The sequence below is a fragment of the Heterocephalus glaber genome, unplaced genomic scaffold (genome assembly GCF_053883595.1).
Source record: "Heterocephalus glaber isolate CG9 unplaced genomic scaffold, H.glaber_assembly_v1.0 deba00001429, whole genome shotgun sequence".
NCBI classification, from domain to species: domain Eukaryota; kingdom Metazoa; phylum Chordata; class Mammalia; order Rodentia; family Bathyergidae; genus Heterocephalus; species Heterocephalus glaber.
Genome location: NW_028258294.1, coordinates 23,627,403 through 23,649,037, shown reverse-complemented (window position 1 = coordinate 23,649,037; position 21,635 = coordinate 23,627,403). Strand labels below are relative to the sequence as shown.

Here is a 21,635-nt window from a genome sequence, read left to right as displayed (position 1 = left end):
ACCTGAACCGCTCCTGCCCCGCAGTGTCCCAGAGCTGCAGCTTGATCCTCTTGCCCGGCTCGATCTCCAGCAGGCGGGAGAAGAAGTCCACGCCGACCGTGGGGTCGCAGGCGGGGGAGCGCAGCCCGGGGAAGCGGCCCTGGGTGAAGCGGTGCAGCAGACAAGACTTGCCCACCGTGGAGTCCCCGATCACGATGAGGCGGAACTGGTAGATCCAGATGGTCTCCATCGCTCACGTGGCCCGCGCTCCCGGGCCGCCCCACCCGCCCTCTGAGGGGGAAGTTTAGCGGCGGGAACTGTCCCTTCAGCACCTCCCGGGTGCCCGCCCGCCGCCTTCCAGTATATTTCTGCGGCTGAGGCTGCCGCCTGGGCCCCGCCTTCTCGGGCGGTGGGGCGGGGCCCGGCCGGGTTGGGGGCGGGGCGGGGCCGGGGCAGGGCTCGCGGCGCCCGGGCAGGGGAACAGGCTTGCAGAGCGCGAACTCCCGCCCTCCGAGCACTGTAAATCGCTCTATCCTGAAGCTCACTGGGAAAGAGGGTGTGGCGAAGGGATGTGACAGAAGCAGCAGCCAATGAAAACGAATCAAGGTCTCAACTCCAGGAGAGTTAGCTAATGAAAAGTGAGTCATTTCCTTCTAGGCGTCCTGGCGGGCTTGTCAGATTAGGGCCCTGATTTGGGGTAGAAGGAGCGGAATGTAGCTATAAGCCAACAGCAGAAATTGAAGCAGGATATATCATGTATACGTGCAAATTCCCTACGATGAGCGTTATCATTATGTATATCTAAAATGTGCCAGTGTTTTGCTTCAAAAAAAGAAATTGAGGACTCTAGCCCAAGGAAAGGTTTGAATAAGAGGTCAGAGGCATACCTTGTTTAGGTAATGTTAACCAGAAGAAAAGGTGTAGGGATTTTTATAAAGTCCTTGGCCTCAGGTGTCCTTACAAGGATAGTAAGGTAGGTTAGACACCACCGTTAGTTTGATTGGTATAGAATAAAAGCTTCATCTATCTTGGACTCTTCCTTTGGCATTTCTAGTCCATCCCTAAGCTTTGTTTGTGGAGATGGGATCTCACATATTGCTCAGGCTGTCCTCAAACCCCTGTGCTCAAGTGATCCTCCCACCTTAGCCTCCTGAGTAGCTGGGACTATAGGTAAAGACCATCAAACCCGGCAGCCTCTTTTCTTTTAATCTCACAAATATCTTTCAGATTCATGGCTTTTTCTTAACACTCCGCTGTCACTGTTTTTGTTCTATTCTTTATTACTTTAGATTGCATTGCTCAATAGCCTCTGTGTTAGTTTCCTAATGCTGCCATAGCAAAGTATGAAGCAAAGGCACAAAAGTGGCATACAATTATAGAAATTTAGTTTTACATTTGGAGGCTGTAAGTGCAAAATATGTCAACAGAGTTGGTTTCTTCTGAGAGCGGTGGAGAGAATGTGTTCCATGCATCCTAGCTTCTGGAGTTTTGCTGGCAGTCTTGGTGTTGCTTGGCTTGTACAGTATTGCTCCAATCCTCTGCCTCCAGTGGCTCTAGGCCCCTCTACACAGGCCTCCCTCTGGTCATGTCTCTGTGTGTCCACATCTCCCCTTCTTATAAGGACATCAATCACATTGGGTTAGGGTCCACCCAGTAAATCGCATCTTAACTTGATACATATGTAAAGACTGTTCCCAATTAAGGTCACATTTTGAAGGGTTAGGATTTAAACATATCTTTTTAAGGAGGACACAAGTCAACCCATAAAAGCCTACTACTTAGTTTCTACACTGCTTCCAAAATTACTTTATTAAATATCTTTGATGACTCTTCATTTGTCTGCTCTAAAGGTAAAGTTTACAAACCTAATTGTGTCATCTATGACCAATCATATTACACCTATGATCTATCTAGTAAGGGGATTTTTCTTCATGTTACACTTTAAAAAAAATTTTTTTTCCATGCTGTTCTCTCCTCTCCTTATATCCCTTTTACTCTTTATTTGGTTAGAAAATTTCTATTTAAGACCCAGAACAAATATTATCTCCCCTTTGTACTCTCTCTGAACCATCTATAGCCCCAGGAGGACTGATTTCTCCCTCATTTGTGTTGTTGTAGTTAAGCAAAGTGTATTCTGTACTCTTATGCTATGTCTTTATATATCATATTTCTCATACTGAACTATGGCTATTGATTTGACTATCTCTCCTGTTAAGATTGTAAATTCCTGAAAGCCAGAAGGACTTATTCATTCTTTGTATTTTCCAATCACACACACAACTAATACCTCTAAGATGCACTATAAATACTCACTGAGGACTGGGATTTAGCTCAGTGGCCCCGAGCCTGCCTGGCAAGCACAAGGTCCTGATTTCAGTTCTTGGTACTGAAAAAAAAATATTCATTGAGTTGAAACAAATAGGTTGAACATAATTATGTGTTAACTTCAAGCCCAATATGTGTGCAAGGTGCACACATCTTGTGAGGTTCATGGTGAGCTAAAATTTGATCAATTTTATGATCACTGACATTTATCTTTGAATAATCATGACTTTAATTTTAATTAAAATATATTTGTGCTTAATAGACTTAGCTTAGAAAATAAAACAAGTAGGTAGGGCACTTTTTTTTTTTAAAGTGTTCTTGAGAAAGGGTCTTGCTACAGTCCAGGCTGGCCTTAAACTTAATGTGTATAGCCCAGGCTGGTCTTGATCTTGCAGTAGTATTCCTGCCTCAGCCTTCCGAGTGTTGGGATTATAGGTGTGTGACACCACGCCCATTTTAGGGCACATTTTAGAAAGGTATTTAAACTTTTGCTCAAGAAATTCAGTTTTAATGGATTTTTTTTTTTGCTAGAAAGGAGGACCTTGCTTCTCATTGCTGTGCAGAAGACCTGAATAAGGACTCAAGTGACCTAGATTCTTGTCCCAGCATTGCCACTAATTTTGATGAACTTCTGAAAAATCATTTGCTCTCTCAGTCTCTGTTTTTTCCTCTGAACACTGAGATGATAGGGCTATATCAGTGTTTTTCAAACTGAAAACAATTTGAAATGAAGCAAAACATCAAAGTACATCACACATAATAGGATGTTTGTTTCATAAAATATTTCTTTCAGTGATATGTGTGTATACATGAATGAGTATGTATGTACCCGTGTGTGTGCTAGGTCAAGAGGTAAAATTAACTTCTCTTGGATCAAAGTAAAAAAGGTTCAACAACCAGTCAGCCAGATAATCTCAAATTCATGTAAGACATGCTTTATGTTCTTAATGTGGGTGCTGTGATTAACAAGTGAGAAAACATCAGTGAGAATCTGCTCCTCTCTCAGGCTTCATCAACCTTAGTAAATAAAAATATCTTCTTCTAGTTTGTCAGTCTTAACGCCATTCTTTCTTATTTCCCCATAAGTATTCCAATTCTGTAGCCTGAATAATCAAAACATATCCAGAATATAACAATTTCTCTCACTACCTTCACCTTTGCCACCATGATCCAAGCTACTATCTATCATTTCTACTCTTTTGATTGTAATAGTCTAAGTAGGCCTTGTCCTGCTATTATACTACTGTTTTGAACGTAGCAGTGAGGATGAGTCTGTGAAAATTTAAGTCAGATCACATTCTTTGTTCAAGAACCTCTAATGGCTTATTACCTTACAATGAAAGCCAAAGTCCTCATTACCTCTTGGGTCTCATTTTCTACCTTCCCTTGACTGTCTGCACAGCAATGATGTTGTCTTCCTTCATGTGCCTAAAATATGCCAGGAGGCTGCCACCTCCGAGCCTTTGCATTTGCTGTGTCCTCTGGAATGACTCTGTCCCTTCATCATCTCATGGCTTTTTCCTTTACCTCATTCAGACTTCACTTCAATATCCCCATGAAGCCTTTCCTTCCTACTCTATGTAAAATTGCACTCCCCTGCCCTTCTCTGCTTAGTTTTCTCCTTAGCACTTATCACCATGTAACATAATATATATTTTCCTTATTGATTCTGTTTATTGTCTGTCTTCCCCAAGGTAATGTGAGCTCCATGAGAGTAGGCATATTTTTTGGTCTGTTTATTTAGTTATGTCTAAATAACTTGCACAATATCTGGGTTATAGGAGACACACAATAAGTATTTGTTTTACAAATTTAAAGTTTCCATAAGTTTCTCTGTAGAAGACAAAATCAGGATAACTGATGATAATTTTATAGGTTGGCTCATATGTTCATGTCATTCTCACTACTTTACAAAATTAATTATTTTCTGAGTAGGACAGGCTATCAGAAGTAAATCAGAAGCCAGTACCAGGAACATAGATTATTAAAGGCTTTTATTAATGTTCAATTTCCTGAAAAAAAAAAGTGAATCAGAAAAGCTGGGCATGGTGGCACAAACCTGTAATCCCAGCACTTGGGAGGCTGAGGCAAGAAGATTGCCTTAAATTTGAGGCCAGTCTGGGCTACATAATGAGTTCAAGTCCAGCTTGGACTACTTAGCAAGACTGTGTCTCAAAAAAAAAAAAAAAGTGAATCAGAAAGTATAACATGAATGAGAAATCAACTTACACTTTAAGAATGCAATAATAGTTTTTGAACCTGTGTTGCCGTTATTTTATTTTATTTTCAGTGAGGGGCATCTAGGTAGTGAAATTTTCTCTATATACTCTTCTACATTTAAAAATTAAGACTGCAGAGCCATTGCTTTAATGAGGCCTTTGTAATCTCTGAGCTGGGCTAATGTCCAATTTCATTCCCCAATTTCAATTCAATGAGTCCATATAAACATCCAGGTGTTTAAATCTGTACAAATATGGGAAAAGGGTGGATTTTGAGTTGACTGCCAAAATATCATAAATAACTATAATGACTCCCAAAAATATCTTAAATAACTAGCTTATATGATCAGGTAGACTGGAGCTTCAAGATTAAGACTTAATTGAGTCACAGAAACATGTAATTACAGTTTGGAGGCAGTAGATTGATGATCTCTTGCCTAATACAAAAGGAAAAAATTATCCAAATGACAGCTGACATGTAAGAGTGATTTAAATTATGTGCACATTTCAACAAACTATGCACATTCATTCAGACTTGAGATGCATGTGAATCTCAACTTTTGTGAGAACTCTGTGTGCAAATGGTAAGTGAATAATCTTTACTATAGGATGCTGCACTTTTTCATGTTCTCTGGAATGCTATTTCTAATATCAGCTGCTTATAGTCTTATAATAGTGTCTGTGTCTACTGCTTCAGAAGTCATTCAGGATGATGATATTTTGGTCAATTTTACTTGTGTACATCTTGCAAACTCCTCTCTTTGCCTTCGGCAGTACTCTTGCCTTGATTTTGATTTCCATCATCTGTTGCTAGTTATTACAATCTCAATGCCTCTAGTTTTGTTCACTTCTAAAATATATTCATCATATCACTTGAAGAATCTAAGCTATAAAATAATCAAATCATACTACTCCTAGCTCACAATGTTTCAAATCTCCCTATATGCACATATAGATTGCTTAAAAGATAAAGTTTAAATTTATTAGATGGCATAAAAGACATACTTCAGTCACCATTAAATTTCCCTTCATCTTATACTTCTTTCTCTTTGCTCTTATATTATTGCATTTTAGTTACTCCTGATATATCATGGTCTATTTTAACACTATGCACTTTCTTATCAGTTAGCATTAGATTAGGCCGTGAGTAGCAGAGAAATAAAAACAACAATGATTTAAATAAGAAGACTGATTTCTCCTTCTTGTAAAAGAAGTACAAAGCTACTCTGTCTAGATCTAGCATGGCAGCTTTACAAAGACAGGGACCCCAGTTCATCTCTATTGCTTCTCTGCCATATTCTACATGTGATTTTTGGGGGGGATTACCAGGAATCGAACTCAGGACCTTGTGCTTGCCAGGCAGGCATGGTGCCACTGAGCTAAATTCTTGGCCCTCTACTGGTGATTTTTACCTCCAAAACAACTGCTTAAGCACCTGCCATCATATCCACGTAACTAGCAAGCCAGAGGAAGGAGGAAGTATACATTCTCATGGTGATTTTTAGTCATTCTCAAGACTTGGGGTGAAAACTTCAAAAAGGAAACCTTTTTAAAACTAGAATTTTGAGGCTAGTGAGGCAGGTTCCTTGCCTCAATGAGGAGAGAATCTGCATGGAGGGAGAAGCTCTTAAAACCAGAAAAGACACAGGGATCAAAACTTATTTATGTGAGAGAAGAGTATATAAACCAAAATCCTTCAGGATATATTTCTAATGCTGGGAGATAGCAAAAAAGAGACCTGTGGGAACATAAAACTCTGATCTTGGGATACAAACTCTGTCTTGACTGGATTTTTAAAATTGCAATCAGGAAGGTCGGCTGTTATCAGAACAACTTGCTTCCAAACATTTATTTGGTAATATCAAGGTCAAATTTTTAATTTAATAAAAACTGTTGAATTTTCAAAGTGTAAATTAGGGAAAAGGAAGAAAGAAATGGGGCTTTTGTGACACTGAGATCCTGCATTAAACTACCATCAAAGCTAGATGTACCCTTGGATTTTTCAAACTATATGTATGATCATAAATTCATGCCTTGATACATAGGATGGATAAGGGAGAAAGACAAGAAAATCTTGACAGATTGAAGGTGATGGCGTAGGGAGTCCATAGAATAGTACTCTTTGTGAGAATGAAGAACTGTGGCAGGGTGTTGCTTGAGTAAAGGAGCTGGAGGGACAACCAAAAGGGTAGTTTGATGGTTAAGGTGGAGTGTCAACTTGATTGGCCTGGGAGCTTCCCAGGGGATTAGTAAAGCATATTATTGGGGCTATATGGGTGGATTATGGAGGCATGGCCTTGGAGTCTGTGCCTCGTCCCTTGTCCCTTCTTCTCTGACACTGTTCCCCTGCTCTGTTTCTGGCTGCCAGAACATTTTTGCCTTTCCATCATGATGTTTCTACCTTGGAACAAGAAGACCATGGACTGAATCTTCTGAAACCACGAGCCAAATTAAACCTCTCTTCTCCTTTAAGTTGTGAGTTTCAGGTATTTTATATCTCAGTGACAGAATAGCTGACTAAAACATGTAGGATGTTAGATTTGAGATTTTGGAAGTGGAACAGTTTCTAGTGATGACAATTCCAGGATGTGACTCTGAAAAGTGGGCACTTCAGGTGGTGTAGCAGAAAAACATCTGTGAAGATGAGGAAGCCAAAGAACTGAGAGGTAGGTGAATTTGATTTTTCATATAAATACCCTTCAGTGTAGGACAGTGGCATTATGTCTGAGTATAATTTAGCAAGAATAGATGATAAGGGCTGAGGTCCAGTTTTCTTCTAGTTTGATCCTTCCTAGAGATATATCATAGCATAAGCTAGGGGAATAAACCATTCAGTCAAACTATAAATATAAATTACCTTACTTGGTCAAGTATTCTGAATTAAATCTTATTTGTAATACCAGGGACCTGAAGTATAGTTAAAGGGCCATAAATTTCAATAGTTACCTGGCTAGTGATAGGACAAACAAAGTCCTCTGATGACAGATAAGTCTTAGAAAAGCATGGAGGCAGGAGGATGGAGTACCCTTTGGCATGGTCTAGAATCTCCTCAGGATGTAATTTTGGACTCACTACAGCACCCAGATGAAAGGCTCTCCCAGTCCCCAAAGTTTTATATAGTGGAGCATAACTTTAGTAACTTGTCCTGGGAAAATTTCAAGTCTTGTATAACTAAATGACTATCTCAAAGTGAAATACATGTATGTAACCTAATGAGTAAACTTATATGTTTAGAACTGGGAAGCAAGTTAAACTTTAGTGTCTGTCTTTCAAAGGTAAGACTTTATTTTTATTTGTTTTTATTTTTTTGAAGGATTTTTAAATTAGTACATGTTTGTAGTGTACATAATGATTACATTCATTGTAGGAAGTTGACAAATGTACATAATACATCTTAATTTTTTTATTATCCATGTCCTCTTTTTTATTTATTTATGTATTTATTTATTTATTTTATTTTTTTGGTACCGGGGATCAAACTCGGGTCCTTATGCTTGTGAGGCAAGCGGCGGAACCACTGAGCTAAATCCCTGGCCCTCCACTTCCTCTTTTCTCCCTCTCTTTGCAAAAATTTATTTTTAGGACAGATTTTTAAAAGATGCATTTCTTATCTGGTTTTTTTTTCTTCCATTTTTTTCCTTTTTTCTTTTGGTACCCGAGATCGAACTCGGGTCCTTGTGCTTGCAAGGCAGGCAGCGGAACCACCGAGCTAAATCCCCGGCCTCCTTGCATTTCTTATCTGAAAACAAGGATCAGATCAGTGATAGCAGAAACATTAATGGTGATTCATGTTCAAGATGAGGCTGGCTTTTTAATTTATTTCGTGGCTACCTGTTGTCTATTCATCAAGAGCAGTTATTATATCACTAAGGGGCAAATTAAAAAGGGAGGGAAAGGGCTGGGGATTTAGCTCAGTGGTTCTACTGCCTGCCTTGCAAGCGCAAGGACCTGAGTTTGATCCTCGGTACCAAAAAAAAAGAAAAAGGGAGGGAAAGAATAACGACAGTTGTCTTTATTCCAATGGAAATTGCTATCTGGTTTATTAAAAGACCATTTCAGCGCATGAACAGGTTATTCACAAATAAATACAAACGGCCATTAAGCACAGAAAAATTGTCCAACTTCACTAGTAATCAAAGAGATGCAAATTTAAATCCATAATATGCAATTTTAACCTATCAAACTGACAGTTTTGCTGAAGGTGGCTAACTTGAAGATTGATTATTCTAGTTTTTTCTTACCTCACTTTCCCCATCATTGGAAATAAAATGACTCAAAGGTTAAGGTATAAATCATTACAATGCATTTAAAGATCATTAAAGTAATTTGTTGGAATTTCTGAACTGTGAAAGTAGAAGGAAATTTTACTCTGGTTCTAGACCTAAAATATTCAGAAAGTTTGGCATTACAAAGATGCTTTAAAAAACTAATATTACTGAAAGAAAGAGGAAAGAGAAACAATTGGCTCTGTCCAATTCTAAGCCTTCTCAGATGCCAATTATTTCTGATTCCCAAAGAGTACTTGGGATCTAGTCACCTTATCAGAGCAAATTCTTGGACTCCAAGTGATTTGGCAATGATCAGGCTTTAGAACACACCTTCCACTAGTTCAGCTGCCTCTTTGGCACTTGCTTTGTGTCTGCAGCCTCACCAGACCTCCCAAAGGACCCTAACACACCTATGCCACGTGGATACAGAGCAAATGTATCTTCTGAAAGAAGAGCTGCTTCTTCTGCTGTCCCCTGAGCTGTACCAAGTGTGACCAGGGCTGTGTATACAAAGGGGCATCAGAAAAGTTCAGCTACTGTGTCTGATTTTGGAAGAGTTCTGCTCCATGGTATAAAAACAGTGAAGTGTACAAACCTAGATTTTTTTTCATACAATCCTGACCATTTTCTACATTCTTTTCTCTATGAAACACTTGAAATATAAAAATCATTGGTTTTAAAAAAAGACAATGATTAGCCTGGTGGTGTGGGTCCTAACTGTTATCCCAAGACTCTGGGAAGCTGAAGCAGGAAGATCACAAGTTTGAACCCAGCCTGGGCAAGTTAGTGACTTATTGAGACCCTGTCTCAAAAATAAATATAAAAAAATGGGCCAGGGATTTAGCTCAGTAATTCTGCCACCTGGCTTGCAGGCACAAGGTCTTGTGTTCCATCCCTATCCCCCCCCAAAAAAAAAAAAAAAAATATATATATATACACACACACATATATATATATACACACACACACACACACACACACACACACACACACACACACACATACATATATATATATATATATATATATATGGCTGGGAATATAATTCAGTGTAGAAGTCCTGGGTTCAATCCCTGATACTGAATACACCCACAAACACACACACACACACACACACAAACATACACCCACAATACTGAAGGACCCTAGTTAGCAAGACAAACTCCATATTGCTGCTTGACCCACCTGCCTGTCCTTTAGCTGAACTCAGAAGGAGGAATCTTAGAAACCTCCTCCCCTTAAAAGCTTCCTTTAGAAATAACAGTTAATCAACTATTGTTTTACAAATGTTCTAACAGTAGGACGTTCCGCTTCTGTACCTTTTGCTTGCTTTGCTAGTTCTATCCCAGAGGGGGGCCTAGAAACTGCTGGCCTCAAAGTGTATAAAGCATGTTTGTCTCCCCCCAGTTGGGGCTTGAGTCCGATGCTCAGCTTGGGTCCCGGCCAGTAATAAACTCCTGTGTGGATTTAATATCGGTCTCTGGTTGGTTCTTTCTCACTGAGTCTAATAAATATATACATACTCACTCTAATAAAGTGCTCATGAAGTAAAGATCTGGTTTAAAACCTTTTGTGAGTCCAGAGGATGTAGACAACACATGACTGTGACAGTACTAGTTAGGGATGAAGTTTTCTGCTCCTTAGAGTGCCAAAAATCAGTGAGACAGTGCAAGAAAAGAACCATAGGTGAGGAGAAAGCGGAAACACTCTTTCTCCCTTCCCTAATCACAAGCTTCTTACTGTCACAGGCTAGAGCTGGGAACGGGGGTGAGAGAGAAGCCATAGCCCTGAATCACGGGACTGGAAATTTTTATTACTGAATTCAGTGTGTAGTGTGTGACCTGAAGTGATTAAAGTAACTTTTTATTACCTAAGTAACCCAAATCCAGTACCAGCCTGAATTTTTATCTAAGCATGGAGGTGGGGGAAAATTAGCACCACAGACTAGATTTAAGGGACTTTGAGAGGCAAAATAATCTGAAACTCTCAGATTCTGTTTTTAAAATTCCAATTTTGTAAGAAAGAGTAATCACATTCCATAGCCTGTATACTCTACAGGCTCACCATACTGTACTCTAGCTTCAGCTACTTGTACACAGCCTAACAGACACACTTGAAAAAGATACCTACTTCAGTTTACACATATGATAATGAAAACACCTTTGCACTGGCTTACACGGACTATTAGCCTCCCATCTTAGAATGTCTCTCCTGTGATGACTGTGGGGAACATTCACCTTTCAAATCAAGCCAGGCTACCTAATGCTAGATTCTTATCCTTGAGTGTCTGATGAGTTCAACCCCTTCAGGTACAAATCACTCTATCTATTTTAAGCAGAAAATTATTTATTATTGGGATTCAGTGATGAAAATAATAGGGCCAGAGGACAAGCTTTCAGTGGAGTTTACAGGGATGACTCCTAGAATAAGACTGGCTACAGGAGTGCTGCCACATCTGCCCTCACCAGGATTCGGGGGAATCATGAAATCGCGTTACAATTCCTGTCTTCAGAAATGTACTTTGATGCAGGAGCCAGAAAGCTTCCACTGCAGCTGTCACACATGTTCTGTCCACATCAGCAAAACCAGATGCCATCCATCCATCTCTGTTATATTCTCATTATCCACGGTGATGGTTGATTGTGTCAACTTGAGTAAGAGAAGCTTGACTAAATTGGTTCAGCAATTCGTGGAAGACCCACCCTAGGACAGCTTGTTGCCTGGAGTGTACAAAGGGAAAATAAAGAAGGATGGATCTGCTTCTGTTTCTTTGGAGCCGTTAGTCTTCACCTTCACTTTGGATGTCATCTCCTGGCTTCCAGCATAGACTCTTCAGCCTTCCATAGCAGACCCATTGGCTTCTTGATATGGACTCACATGGGACACTGCAGCGAGCTCCAGATCTTCAACTGAATCTTTCAGTCTCCAGTGTGCAGGCAGACCCTCTGCACTCTTCCACATCCCATTCTGGGTGGCCACTGTAAGCCAGTCTTGTAAATTCTTATATATTTGCATATCTTGTGTTATATCTCTTTCTCAGTAAACACTGACTGATACATTCACTTAACTCAGTTCTGAATTTAAGTCTTATGTGTGTGTGTGCATTTGATTAACAAAAGTGAAGTTTTATCTCTAAGAAAACTGAGAAAATGTTGTTAGTGTTCCAGCCTCTACACAACCAGAGACACATACTAGAAGTCTGGAATGGTTATGTAATAAGTCAATCCACTGCACTGGTCACACCATATCTTCTTTATATACTTTTCTATTTGTTGGATCACATTTTCCAGGTCCCTCTGCCCCCCAAAAAGTATAAAGCAAGTAAGTTTTTGGGAGAATTTTCTTGCCTAAAAATGTCTTTATTTTACCATCATTCTTTTTTTTGTTTTGTTTTTTGTTTTTTTCTGTTTTCTCTTTTTTACCCTCATTCTTAATGCTTTGCCTGGATATAGTATTGTGGTTGGAAATAATTTTCCATCAGAATTTTTAAGACATTCTATTATCTCTTAGACTGCAAAAGTCCAGTGCCATTCTCCTACTTACTATGTGTATATATCATCTACCTGCTATTTTCCTCTCTGGAAGCTATATTTGTTTTTATAAAATTTTACAATTTGTGCCAGGCAGGCACTATGCTGCTAAGCTATTTCCTCGGCCCCTTTAGGTGATATTGATGAAAGGCATGCAGACATTTTGACCTGAGGTTTTGGAAGATTTTGCCTAACCTTCTTTATTGAAAGGGAGAAAACGGGAATTAAGAGCATGAAATTTGAAGATAGATTTTGGTAATTGGGCTCAAATCCCAGATAACTTATTTGTAATCTGTAATTTCTGCCTCTTTTTTAAGTCTCAGAAAGTAAGACATTCTGACTTTTAAAGCCTCAGATAATTTTATTTTTTCCATTTCTCCTTTTTCTGTCCTTGTAATCATTCTCTCTCTTTGGAGTTCTGTGGTGTCTGTTTTTTGAACAAAGGAGACCTTTCTTCTGATTGCATAGGTAAGTGCTAACAATATTTTATTGAATTTGTGTGGCTACACCCCCAAAAGTTATAAAAATCATTCTTTATTGTTTTGGTGTTTGCCTCTAAATCTTTAGACTATGCTTAATGATACTTTTGTTTTTATTAACACTAGGCAGAAATTTAAACTTGCAGTACTTTTGACTAAAGATCATAAGCAGGTAATATAGCAAGTAGTTACATTTTACTTCTATCCCTTATTTTCAGTTGGTCCATTCCTTCTTGGTAACCTAATAAAGGTAAAAATAAAGTCCTTTCAGGTTACTGAGTAACTATTTCTTAGGACATTTAATAGTTATTATTGTTAGTTAAGTTTTCATTCTGAGAAATTCCAGATTATGATAGAGCTGCCCAAATTTTTTCCAAAAGGTCACATAAACTAAGAACCCAGTGAATTATTTTTGGCTTCCAAGTGTTTGAATATGAATAATGCTGGCCAAAACAATGAAGTCAGTGATTTAATTTTTATTCTGCTATTACAACTTGAATACACGAGGCAGTACAGCCTAGTGGATAGAGTCCAAGTTTAGGACACACGCAGGATCTTTAACTACACATATGATAATGGAGTAACCTATTACATCTATACTTTTGTTTCTCCATAGATAAAAGGATGCTTTGTAAATTAATAAAAGATTGTTAACTTGACATTAGTAAACACTAGCACATCAATTCTGAGTTGTAGACATTTTTTAAAAACCACCTTGCTATGCACTTTCACCTGGATATCTTAGAGGTACCCTAAAAGTCCAGTGTAGGTTTACTCCTCTCCCATGAGTCTTTTAAGTGGGACAAATCATCCTTTACACAGTTGCCTTAGTCAGGAGTCAGGGACCTAACCTAGACTCCCCCATTCCTCCATCTGTGATTTTCAATCAGTACTAAACCTTGTTGATTCTACTTCCTAAAAGTATTTAAACTCTGTCCTTTGCATGCATCCTTAGTTTAGGATTTCATTATTTTTTGCCTGGATTATTATAATTGCCTCTTCATTAGTGTTTATGTCCCATCCTATGTATCACACATATTAGTGTTAGAATGATTGTGACATTCCCATACTTCCTGGTTTGGCAGCTTTTCTGAAGGCAATGGATTTTTTATGGTATGTGCTAATGACCTTTCTCATTGCTCCTTTTGCATCTCCAAATGCCCTCTATGAACCAGGCACACTTCTGTGTTTGAATTTTCTCTTTTTCTCTTTTTAAAAAAACATTTTGGTGCTGGGGTTTAAAACCAGGCCTTTGTACATGCTAAGCAGTCACTCTACCACTGAGCTACATACACTCCCAGCCCAAATTTCCTTTTCTTTTTGCGTGTAATGTTTTTTCTATCTTATTGACTGTCCACCAAGTTCATACCCCCACTCCCCAGCCCTTCTTTCTTTCTTTTTCAGTGCTGGGGATAGTACTCAAGACTTTGCAGGGCTGGGGATTTAGCTCAGTGGTGCTGCTGCCTGCCTTGAAAATGCAAGGTCCCAAGTCCAATCTCCGGTACCAAAAAAAAAAAAAAAAAAAAATTTTGCATGTGCCAGGCAAGTGGTCTACCACTAAACAACATCCTTAGCCCCAAAATTCCTTTGTTTGTTTTGTTTCTTTGTTTTGTTTTGTTTTTTGAGACAAGGCCTCACTACATAATTCAGGTTGGCCTTGAACTCACCACATAGCCCAGGCAGGCCTTGAACTCCAGGCTATCCTACTGTCGCAGCCTCCAGAGTGCTAGGATTAGAGACATGTGCCACCACTCTTAGCCCTAAATTCTTTTTAAGAAGCTGCTTTGCTACCTTGTCAACTTATTCTATTTTGTGTTTGTTTTTGTGGTACTTAGGACTAAAGCCAGGGCTTGGGCCCTGAGTAGGCAAGTACTCTACCACTAAGCTACATCTCCAGCTCTGCAAACTTATTTTCTTTGGGTACCAGGGATCGAACTCGGGTTCGATCAGGTTCACAGCAGGTGGCAAAACCACTGAGCTAAATCCTTCACCTGCAAACTCATTTTTAACCCCTTTGCACCCTCTCTGTGCTGTCTCTTGCTTCGCTCCATCAAGAGCTTTTTCCTTTCCATTTCCATAGTACCTTTACTTTAACATTATCAGGAGACTATATACATCTATGTTTAAGACCTCAGGTCTGAGAGAGGGAAGAGGAAAGGGAGAGGAGGGTAAAAGGATTGCAAATGATCAAGATATGTTATATGCCAAAAAAAAAATAAGATATGCTATATGCATATACTAACTCCCCAGAATGAACACCACTATGAACACCACTATTCTGTATTACAAGCATTCACTTGAAAAAAAAGCTCAGATTCTGTAACAGCAAATCTGGGTTTGAATATATCACTTACTATGTGATATTAGACAACTTATATGACATTTGTAAGCTTCAGTTTCTTGTTCTGGGAACAAGATGGGTGTGGTGACATACCTGTAATCTCAACTGAGGTAGGAAGATCACAAATTGGAAGAGAGCCTGGCCTACTTAGTGAGTTCAAGGCCAGCCTGGACTATACAGTGAGACCCTGTCTAAAATGTTGGACCTCGTCCCTGAATTAGATTAGCAACAAACTCTCAAGGCACAACACAGTCCTGGGATCTTTTTGGAGAACTTTATTTTCTGGCAGGGACCTATGTACACTCCAACCAAGTCGGAGGACAAAGGCACCAACTGAAATGAGGACTGCATATTTAAAGGGAAAAACCACAGAAAAAGTCCCTCCTCCCATTCCCCTGGGTTACGGACTGTTGCAGAAGCTGGTTACAGAAGCCAAGGTAAGCACAGTTAGTTCTTCCTATTCCCCTGGGTAACGGTTTGTTGCAGATCACCTGAAACACAGTTTCTGTTTATTTTACCTTGAGGTTACATGCATCAGTTAGGGGTGGGTTTTTCTCCCAGGAGACAGAGTGCAGCTGGAAGTCACACATTTGCAAAATGGAGGAGAATGTTCTCAACGTGGTGCTGGTATTGCTAAGTTGCTAAGTTGGGTCTCACATAAAACAGTGGGGATAATATCTGACACAGGATAAGCACTTCATAATAATGGTAATACATATTTTAATTTTGGCATTATTTTACTTTAATTGGTGACATGTCTGGCATCCTCTGCTTCCCATAGCATCTGAGGTCAGAACTTCCTTAACCAACTTTCAACATGAATTAAGCACTTATGTATGTGTATTGACTCATGTAACCCTCTCAATGTTCTGTCTGTGTCTAAGTTTTTTTTTTTTTTTTTTTACTGGGGATTGAACTCAGGACCTTGAGCTCATGAGGCAGCTGTGGAGCTAAATCCCTGGCCCTGTCTGTGTCTAAATTTGACTGAATTTTGATGTCATTCTTGCCTTTTCATTATTCTTTAACAAAAAAATTTTTTGGGGGGGTACCGGGGATCAAACTCGGGTCCTTTCTTTAACAAATTTTTAATATCTTATATTTTCCCGAATAATATTAAGGGAAAACTTGTAAAGTAATTGTCATCATTTATGTTACCTACTTCCAGTTCCTATACTGACGTTCATTAACTGTTTTTTCATCTTCCTGATGGCCTTTCTTTCTCCTCCCACCCTGTACTTAAGGGCATTTTCTGTGTTTGGTTCTGTTTTTCTGTACTTACATTCTCTTCTTCAGGGAAATTAGGCTAGATCATGTAGGTAGTACAAGATTGGGGTAAGGAAACAGTGGGATTATTCGATCATATAATAGTTCTTTTTTTTTTTTTTTTTTTTTAGGAACCTTCATACTTGCTTTGTTTTTTGAGATAGGGTCTTGCTATGTAGTTCAGATTGGCCTTGAACTCACTATGTAGCCCCAGGCTGGTCTTGAACTCACTGTGATCCTCCTGCCTCAGCCTCCCAAGTGCTGGGATTACAGGGATGTGCTACCATATCTGTCTCCATTCTATTTGCTAAAGTGGCTGTACTATTTTGCATTCCCCTCAACAATATTCAAGAATTCTACCTTCTCTATGTTCTTGCCAACACTTGCTATGTATGTATGTATGTATGTATGTATGTTTATTTATTTATTTATTTTGGTTTTTGACATAGGGTCTCACTATGTAGCTTTGGCTGGCCTCAGGATATAGCCTCAGCCTCTGGAGTGCTGAGGCATGAAGTGATGTTTCATTGTGGTTAATTTGCATTTCCTTGGTGCCTAAGAAAGACTCTGACTTATGAACAAGTTCCCATCCCGAAGAATGTCTGTAAATCGGATTCATTCATAAGTCCAATAATGTGAGTCTTATATACCTTATATATAATGTAAAGGATTAAAAAACCAAACCTCCACCTAACCACTGCTTTTCCTCTTGCTTCCAGACATCCTGAGCTCTGATTAAGCACTGTATTTCTTACACAATTGCACTGCACCGTAAGCACACAGCAGCACAACTGTGACAATGTCTGGCAGACACATGAGCTACTCCTTGATTTATTCCCATCTGCAGATGTTCCTAATTCAAGGTCCGTTCATATCTGTGAAAATTCGCAACTTGAATGTTTGTAAGTTGGGGACTTACGGTAATGACTTTTAGCTTTTCTTTTTTTTAGTATGTTGTATACTATATATTTCTTTATATTCCTTCTTTGCAGAAATATCTATTGAAATCCTTAGCCCAGATAAAAAAGAAGAAAATTCTACAAAAAGCGACAACATGGATAAATCTTGAGGACATTAGACTAAATGTAATAAGCCAGTCATAGGCAAATACTGTGTGATTCCACTCATATGAAGTATTTAAAATAGTCTTGGGAGTGTGGGTGGTAGGGCTCTTATCTAGTACGATTTAATCTGAATACCACAAACAAAACAAAACAGAAAAAAAACCAAAAACCAAAACCCAAAACAGTCCAGTTCATGGAGTCAAAGAGTAGAGTGATGTCTTTAGGGAGTAAGGGGAGAGGGAAGTAGTAAGATACTAATAAATAAGCATAAAATTTTAGATAAGCAAGATGAATAAGCTCTATAGATGTGCTGCATCACACTGCCTATAGTCAACAATAAAGCAGTTTACACTTAAAATATGCTAGAGTAGATCTCATATTAAGTGTTCTTGCCCTAATAAACAAAACAAGCAAACTCTTCAGATTATCTTTCCTTTTCCTTGCCAAACAAATACCCAGTTGTAAAGATTCTATAGACATTTTCTTTTGTTGTTCTTCACTTGTACCAATACCATGACTCAAGGGGACTGTGCTTTTGGTAGGATAATAATTACCTTCTAGTAACTCTCCCTATATAGAAAATCCTTTCCTTCTAGTTTATTTATTTATGTATTTAAAGAAAATCTTTCCATTAAGTTTATTGGTACATTTTAGGTATACAATACAGTTACATTCATCATTGGGATCGTGTACCTTTACATGATGTATCTTGGTTCTTATTTTTTCCCCTTCCCCTGGCCTCCCTTCCCTATTTACAAAGACTTTGTTTCCATTTTTTCCATTTTTCTCATATTTTTTCTTTTTCCTTCTTTTCTTTCCCCTACCCCTCCCACTTCCCCTACTCCTTTAGACCTTTTCTTCCTATTACACAATATCAATTATACATTTTTTAAAATTACAATATCAAGATTTAGAGGACATTACCACAGATTTTACAGAATTTAAAAGGATATAGAAAGCATATTACAAAAATCTTTTTTGAAATAAATTTGACAACTTCTAAGAAGTACCTTGGAAGACAAATTAATGAAACTGAGTCTGGAAGAAATATAAAATTTGAATAGCACCTATTAAAGAAAGTATATTCCTAGCTTGAAAACCTACCTATATGACAACAACAGGCTCATATACATTTTAAATGATAAATTACATCAAACATTTAAAGCAGAAAAAAGAAGGAACACTTCTCCCCTCATTTTAGGAAATCAACATTGTGCTAATCCTAAAACTGGATAAAGATAATAGAAGAGAAAAGTATGAACATAAATAAAAATTTGTCTAACAAAAAAAAACTATTAGAAGTCAGATCTGGCAGTATGTAGAAAGTGGTTTTATTATAGGGATGGCAGTGTTGGTTCAGCATTGGAAGATCCACCCCCATAAGTCATCATTTTAACAAAGGAAAGGAAAAAGCCATATGATCCTATCAGTAGTTGGAGAAAAAGTACTGAACTAAATTCTACAGCTGTTCATGGTAAAAGCTATCAGGAGACTAGAAGTAGAACAGAACCTCCTCAACAAATGAAAGACATGTATTCCATACTTCCATCAAAAATGCCTTATATGAATGGAGAAGATACAATGCTTTCTCCTCAAGGTGGGGAACAAGGGCAGATATGCCTACTCTTCATCTGTCCATTAAACTTTGAAACATAGGCCTAAACCAAGATAGTCTGGCTATAAAATGATACAATTAGGATAGGATTGGCAAGGTAGAAGCAAAATCTTTATATGTAGATGAAATGATCATCTACAGAGAAAATACTAAGAAATCTCTAGGAGCCCATAGAACTTGTATATGAATTTACCAGGATTAGAAAATACAAGGTATATATAAAAATTCAGATTTATGTACACTTGCTATAAATGAAGAATTGGATATTGAAATTTAAAAGTTATGTAGGAGTAGAAAGGACCTGGAAAAGTAAAAAAACAAAACAAAATAACGCAACAAAACAGTGTTGGAAGACATTTAGTACCTAATTTTAAGACTTCTTCTAAAGCTACAGTAATCAAGACAATGTTGGCATAAGGAAAGACATATAGATCAATGGAATAAAACAGAGAATCTAGAAATAGAACAACACATATATGGTCCACTGATTTTTGAAAGGTTATTTAACATTAACATTTTATAGAACATAAACTCAACTCAAGAGCAGAGGAAAAGATAATGTTTTCAACAAATGGTATTAGAACATCTGGTATCCGTATGTAAAAGATTAACCTCAACCCTTTATTTCCATACATAAAAGTAACTTGACAGGATCTATGAACCTAAATATGAAAGCCTAAAAGTATAAAACTTTAAGAAGAAATTATAAGGGAAAATGTTCATGAATTTAGGGTAGGCAAGAATTTTCTAAGATACAAAAAACATGATGTATAAAAGGAAAAAATTGATAAATGAGATTCCATCAAAATTTAGAACTTTAAAAGACATTGTTAAGAAAATGAAAAGTAGTCCTTAACCAGAACATATTTATAATTCATATAACCTATGACCAGAATATATAAAGAACTCTTACAGTGCATTAGTAGACAACCCAATTAAAAAGTAGATAAAAGGAGTGAGGATGAGCCCCCCTCCCCTTGTCAACCACAGGGATCCTGGGAGTCACAGCCTTGTCCTCAGGTCTGTTCTTCTGTGAGGAGATGAGATAGGACCTGGGCTCGGTTAGGGCAAGGTGAGGGGCTGCCCTGGGGGGACTGAGGAAGCCCCACCCTGATGGCATCCCAGAATAATCCAGGTCTGCGTCTGCTGCCCTTCTCTTCCCTAGCACATTATTCTCAGCACTGAAGTTTTGAAGGTAACAGGAAGGAATCCTACAGAGCCTGGTTTCTCCTGTAGTCAACCTGGAGTTCCTGGAGAAGGTAGCCATATATAAACTGCTCACAAATCTACTGAGTGGCTTTACAGGGGAGAACTGACAGAGGAGCTCCAGGAACCAGGTGGTGAAGGTCTTCCCTATGTCACACAAGAGAGGAGGCCAAGGAGTCAAGATCATCATGAAGCCCCTTGGCAGAGGAGCCAAGACAGCAAGCTGGGGGAGGCCATCCTGCCCAAAGAAGCACAGTCATCATGAGTGTGCCAGTTCTCAAGGATGTGAAGGAGGAAGCAGCAGCCACTGCTTCCTCTGTATGCTCTTCCTCCTATTCTATAATCAGTGCCACACCAAGACAAGAGCTAGAGCTTTGGACACTAAGGTATCTTCAGAGTCCTGATGGCATCCTCTCTCTCCCCACTGCCATGGCTTCTACTCAAAGGAGTCATTTCAATGAGAGCTCCAACACACAAAAAGCGGAGGGTTCAAGCCCTTCGCAAGCCATGAACTTCCCTCAGATCCTGTGCAGTGTGCTTCTAAATGAGAAGTTACATAACCTGGTGCCCTTCCTGCTCCACAAGTATCAAAGGAAGGAGCAGACCACCATGGAAGAAATGTTGCACATTGTGTCCCATGATTACTGTAAGCACTTCCTTCTGAACTTTAGAGAATTCTGTGAGTCCGTGTCTCTGGACTTAGGTATTGAGATGAGGGGAGTGGATCCCTCTGGGTACACTTATGTCCTTGTGCCCATCTTGGGCCTCACTATCAGTGGCATACTGGATGATGATGAAAACATCATTCCCAAAGTTGACCTCGTGATATATATCCTGACTGTAATCTTCATAAATGGCAATAGTGTCAGTGTGGAAGAACTAAGGAAACAAGTTATAAGTTGGGAGACGTTAGTTCTGAGGGAATGAGTTGTTATTGGGGATCCCTGGAAATTTATCACAGAGGATTTTGTATGGGAACAGTACCTGGTGTATAGGCAGGTTCCTAATAGTGGTCCTGCTAGCTATGAGTTCCTGTGGGGTCCAAGACCCCATGCTGAAACCAGCAAGATGAAAGTTCTGGAGCATGTGGCCAAGCTTAACAGGGCAGATCCCAGGTCTCACCCACGTCTATAAGAGTGGGCTTTTTTTTTCCCCCATTAACTTTATTGGTACATTTTAGGTATAAAATACAGTTACATTCATCATTGGGATCTTGTACCATTACATGAGTCTCTTGGTGCTTATTTTTTTTCCCCTTCCCTTGCCCTCCCTTCACCCCCTCCATCCTTCCCTATTTGCAAAGACCTTGTTTCCATTTTTTTTCCTCTTCTCATATTTTTTCCTTT

General features: G+C 38.9%; 2 protein-coding genes across 2 annotated transcripts in view; one reads left to right on the top strand and one right to left on the bottom strand.

Annotated features, from left to right (window-relative positions):
* The window catches only part of Rab39a (RAB39A, member RAS oncogene family), a 31,257-nt gene extending 30,859 nt beyond the window's left edge, over nt 1-398 (bottom strand). Inside the window, exon 1 of the mRNA XM_004856509.3 lies at nt 3-398. Within this exon, the coding sequence (XP_004856566.1) occupies nt 3-229 (227 nt within the window). The 5' untranslated portion in view covers nt 230-398. The remainder of the gene's footprint in view (nt 1-2) is intronic.
* Nucleotides 399-20,401: 20,003 nt separating this feature from the next.
* On the top strand, nt 20,402-21,423 carry LOC101718603 (melanoma-associated antigen 10). Its single transcript, XM_013076547.2, is given in 1 exon segment — nt 20,402-21,423. A coding segment is annotated over 1 exon segment (873 nt). The 5' UTR covers nt 20,402-20,550.
* The last annotated feature ends 212 nt before the right edge of the window (nt 21,424-21,635 follow it).